The 5042-nt window shown below is 44.5% G+C and overlaps 1 protein-coding gene across 2 annotated transcripts; it reads left to right on the forward strand.

The window, feature by feature from the left end:
* Positions 1 to 217: 217 nt before the first annotated feature.
* Positions 218 to 4108, forward strand: B9D1 (B9 domain containing 1). 2 transcript variants are annotated; one of them, XM_084537019.1, is made up of 7 exons: positions 218 to 346; positions 490 to 558; positions 661 to 772; positions 840 to 936; positions 1417 to 1479; positions 2295 to 2362; positions 2532 to 4108. In XM_084537019.1, the coding sequence occupies exons 1-7, from the start codon at positions 233 to 235 to the stop codon at positions 2672 to 2674; spliced, it is 666 nt and encodes a 221-aa protein (XP_084393145.1). In that variant the 5' UTR covers positions 218 to 232; the 3' UTR covers positions 2675 to 4108. The 2 variants fall into 2 exon arrangements, with proteins under 2 accessions (XP_084393145.1, XP_084393146.1); XM_084537020.1 differs by lacking the exon at positions 1417 to 1479 and having other exon boundaries at positions 221 to 346.
* Positions 4109 to 5042: the final 934 nt, after the last annotated feature.

The raw sequence follows: 5042 nt of genomic DNA on the forward strand, positions 1-5042 counted from the left end.
CGGCTTAAGGATTAAGGGGGAGATGGGCAGCGGAAGGCAGGTTCCTGTAGGACTCAGCCGCAGCCCCTCAGCCCAGTGACCGTGGGGGTGACGAGAACGCGCTGTGCTGAACAAGGGGAACGTCACTGCCGGCGTTTTGGGGCGATTCCCTTGCTTTTTGGCAACCCTGGGCACCCTCGCGAAGCGCCGCCCGCTGCGGCTTTTTGTCCCCCGCGCCGCTCCGTCCGTCTCCATGGCAACTGGCCGGGGCGTGGGGCCTAGTGGCGAGGCGGGCGCCATGACGGCCGGTGCTGGCGGCCCCGGGGTCTTCTTGGTGGCCGTTAACGGCCAGATCGAGAGCGGGGAGGTGAGGGGGGACCCACGGCGAGGGGCGGCCCGGACCCGGTTTCAACCCCGGCCCGGCCTCGGCTCCAGCCCCGGCAGCGCGGCCTCGCCCCGGCCCTCGGTCCCCGTGGGCCCGTCCCGCTGACGCCGCCCGTCTCCCCGCAGTTCCCCGGGTTTGATGATCTCTACTGCAAGTTCTGCTTCGTCTACGGCCAGGACTGGGTTCCCACCGCTGTAAGGGTTCCCTGCCTGCCCCTGAAGCGCTGCCCGGGCAGCTGAGCGTGTGTGGCAGCCATAGGGCAGGGCCCCGCTTATGTGGTTTTCTCCCCCCCACAGGGCCTGGAGGAGGGCATCTCGCAGATCACCTCCAAGAGCGATGTCTCGCCCACCACGCTCATCTGGAACTTCCCCATCGAAATTACCTTCAAGAGCACCAACCCGTCCGGCTGTGAGTGCCTGGGGAGGGGGGGACGCTCAACACCGAGGTGCCTCCCTCATCCCCGCTTCTTTGGCAGGGCCGCAGATTGTCGTGAGCGTCTACGGACCTGATTTTTTTGGAAACGACGTGGTGAGAGGTTACGGAGCTGTTCACGTGCCCTTCACACCTGGAAGGTGAGCAGACAGCCCTGCCATCTTTCAGGGCTAAAAGACAGATTAATTTCCAAGTTGCAGTGTTATTGCAGGGACAAAACTGTCCCTTTATCTGCTTATCATGACTTGTCCGTTTGGTACAAAGGGTGTGGATTGTCTAGCAGCAGTCTCTGGTTGTTATTATTATTATTGGCAATCCCGTAAGCTACTCCTTAAAGTTAGAACTGCTATAAAGACCACCCAAGTATGAAGTGCAGTATGTTAGCTCTCATCACTCTCTCCCCATCTCTCTCAGCACACGCTAAGCTTTCATTCCTGCCGCTTGAAATTATGCTCTTCCTATGCAAGCAAACACTTTCTTTGTGAAAGGGAAAGTATTGTTTTACTTTGAGGTGTTCAGTGGTCTGACGTGTCTGAAATTCCGCTGCTTGCACAAATATAAGACTTGCCAGTGCTGTTTGCTTGATTTCTGAAGGTCTGTACCTCTCATGTTTGTTTTAGGCATAAGAGAACCATTGCTATGTTTGTTCCAGAGTCCACATCGAGGCTGCAAAAGTTTACAAGGTAATGATTAAAGGCTTCTTATTTTTAAAGTTTTGCTCTTACTTGCAGATGTCCATCCAGCCACTCACTGATGCATATCTGTGTACACTTTCTATCATAACCAGGTGGTTTTGAAGGTAAAGACACATTTTCAGGTGTCTGGGTTTTTTGAAGAGCTTTCTCAGAACGTGTTAACTCTCTGCTTGCCGTAATGCTTTGTCTTCTTGTCATCTTCATGTTTGAAAAAGAACAAATTTTAACAGCAGACCTGAATTCTTGTACTGAAGGGCTGCTGACCTGTGAGCTGATTATCAGGTTGTGGATTGCATATACCAGCTGAGCCTGGTTTGGGTCAGAGCTGGTGTGGGAATCTGTGCCCCACAGACAGGATTCAGCTGATGTCCATCTCTTCGCTTATGATCTCCTTCTCATAGAATCTGCATGCTAGTTTATCTACCTTTGTATTAAGTGCATTTCTGATGTACCTGAAGTATCCAAGCCTCTCTGTTACTTTGGGTAATCAGGCCTGGAATCAGACTGGTCTTGAAACTGCTTTGCTGTAGAGAGAGTTTGTCTAGCTCAGATATAGCTTGAATGTAATATAACGTGTATGAAAGTTGTTTCTTTGCTTTTCTCCCTCAGAGAGAGGAAAATTTATCTTTGATCAAAGTAGAATAGCAATAAAGAAAGTGAATAAGTGTCCAAAACTCTATGCTGTGAACAAAAGCTGGGAGACTTATTACCCCTCTTTAAAAAAAATCGCATATAATAAATTATGTCAAATCTAAATGCGACCAGGTGTATCCAGTTATTTATTTTCTATTTTCTTCTTCAAGTTGGTTCACAGGGAGACGTCCAGAATTTACTGACCCCAAAGTGGTAGCACAGGGGGAAGGAAGAGAAGGTAAGGCCCCAAAGGCTCCCGAATGCAGCCCTTGCATGGCAGCAGACCGTGGCTTGGCCACCCATTTCTCCTGTTGGCAACAAGGCAGTCCTACCCAGGTATGTGAAGAGTTCAACAGTGACTCAAAATCCTCTCTTAACCAGTGTTATTCCTGTCTTATTTCTTCTAGTAACGAGGGTGCGATCTCAAGGCTTTGTGACCATTTCCTTCAACGTAGTGACCAAAGATATAAAGAAGCTGGGCTATGATGTGAGCCCGACTGACATGCAGACCTCCTGCGTGCCTATTACAGAGGGGATTCATAAGTATTGAACTCAGAAGTGAGACTTGCAAAGGCTCACATAGAAGTTAAATGTTTTACGGGCTTTCACTGTTTGTTTCTTCAAACGGAGAACGAGCATCTGACTGAACTAAGAAAATTTCATGTGAAACCTTTATTGAAAAAGAAACTCAAGCCCCTGGGGCTTTGGAGTAATTTTCTAGAGTATAATTCTTTCAGTAAGTACACAGCTTAAAAATTGTAAATTTATATCATCAGTTCTATTTTGCATTTTTATGTGTAATATTGGACTTCTCAAGAGAAGACCTACAAAGAATTTTTATAACAGCTTCTTTTTTTATATGTTATATACTTCAACTTACAGTTGTAATAGTTTTCCTTTGTTTAAAACATTAGTAAAAAAAAGAACTGGATTTGTACTGATGTTTTTGTGACAGAAATGGGAAATTGAAATTATTGCACCTTCCGAAAAGGAGAGATTAGAAACACACACACCCTTCTCTGTGCTACCAGCTTCACTCTGCAAAATCACAGCAGGTATCTGTTACTGTCCCCCATGGTCCTCTAGAGTTTGTGCAACTAAATAAAATAGTTTATGCACTGTAGAAACAAACCCTTCCCCATTTTTAAGTGAAGCAACCGAGGCTTTTGCATTTAAGAACAAGACGGTGACTCTGTGTAGATTTTATTCTACATCCAGCTTCAGGAGAAAGAAAAAGGACAGCAGTTTATTTTACAGGAGTTTGAGAGACCGTAGTGTTAGGTATATGCGTGCTGTGTGCTTTCAACTTCTGATAGAACAACTTGACTTTTAAGTGCAGCTGTTGACTAAAAAAATAAGCCTTAGAGAAGGAGCTGAAATGAAAGTACACAGAGTCTCAGTAAACCAACTCATATACTGTAGTTAGCTTCAAGTCATGTTACCAGAGCTGTACACAAGTCAGGAGCAGCAGCAAAGACCTCATCTCTTCCCTTAAGTAGGTCACTCCAGCCCAGCAGAGCCTGATGGTTGATGCTTTGGGTAGCCGAGGTTTTAACTTGCAACAATTTTAGCAGGCTTCTGCCAATATAATCAGATCATGTGTGGTAGTACGGGTTCAAAGAAGAGAGAATGTCGTGCAAGGAAAATGGTTGTTTACGGAGATAATGTACCGTGGCTTTCCTTAGCTGGTTTTCTTATCAGAAGAAAGGCATTAAAAAAGCAACATATTGATGTTCATGTCAGCTATAATTAGGTTTTCCCATTGCATAACCTCAGAGAATGACCGAAACAATGTTGTTTGTTATTAGTGTGACACAGGCTCTGAAGCTAATTTGCTATTCTCAGATGTCTTCAGCACGATGACCCAAAGCTGGCCCCCGGTCTAAACATCTTTTCTGCTGTCTTATCATGGCCTTTCACTGAATACCCCCCTAAGTTAACATTAGCGCTCTTCTTTTAGGATGAATAAACCCAATTGTCTAAATATTTTTGTTTTTGTCTTTCTGCTGCCCAGGGTTTTTATTTGTTTGTGCCAGCATGGATGTTTCTAAGTCCTGAATCATCCAAGATAGGCTGTTCTTACAGGTACAAAAGAACAAAGCGTATACTACCGTGAAATAACTAGTTGCTTAGTCATTTTCATATTTAAATTTGGGCATGTAATCTCATGTGTTTTGACTGCAAATACCAAGAGAGAACTGTGAGACAGACTTAACATGATACCATCCTGCAAGTAAACTACCAAGACCTTGAAACTATAAAGATAAAGAATAATGAGCACAGTATTGAACTGCAGAGCCTCCAGTACAGATGTAAAGTGTCCAGTAGGTACAGTTATTTTGTACTGAGCAGTGTGAATAAATAAATGTAATTTCTAAAAAGATATTGTGATCACTGTGCATTAGCATCTTTTGTAGTATTTATAAATACTTTCCCAAACATGGTTACAGATATTTTTCATCTCTGCTTTTATCCTGTCATGGTTTTTATTGGTTTTACACTTCCAGTAAGCTGCTCCACCAGTTGTTTTGGCAACTGCTGTAATCTCTCAACTGAGTCATGTCGGAATCCAAATTAATAAGTATTTCCTGTTGGCTCAGAAGAGATGCAAGGAATTTTGTTTCCTTTTTAAAAGTATTTGAGAAGCAGTTAGCTACAGTAGCAGGATAAATATCTGTATTTGAAAAACCTGAAACACCCAGACATTAAACCTGCCATTGGTTAAATATCTTTTTTCCCTTGAGCACATTTACCTGCCCCCATTCTAATTAGAGCAAAACTGCACAACAGAGATTCTAGTCATGAAAAACCTGTTAAACCCAGATAAAGTCCAAACTTCATGCCCAGAGGGATGCAGTGAATTTATTCACGTACAGCTTTACAGTGTGCTCCTGCTGCCAATCTGAATTGCTGCCTGT

This window comes from Aythya ferina, assembly GCF_964211825.1.
Source record: "Aythya ferina genome assembly, chromosome: 15".
NCBI classification, from domain to species: Eukaryota; Metazoa; Chordata; class Aves; order Anseriformes; family Anatidae; genus Aythya; species Aythya ferina.

Bases quoted from the DNA above. Each gene is read 5' to 3' on its own strand.
- B9D1 (XM_084537019.1), top strand. From the start codon at position 233: ATGGCAACTGGCCGGGGCGTGGGGCCTAGTGGCGAGGCGGGCGCCATG. The intron at 347-489 runs GTGAGGGGGGAC...GTCTCCCCGCAG, and splicing joins GCCAGATCGAGAGCGGGGAG to TTCCCCGGGTTTGATGATCT. The intron at 559-660 runs GTAAGGGTTCCC...TCCCCCCCACAG, and splicing joins AGGACTGGGTTCCCACCGCT to GGCCTGGAGGAGGGCATCTC.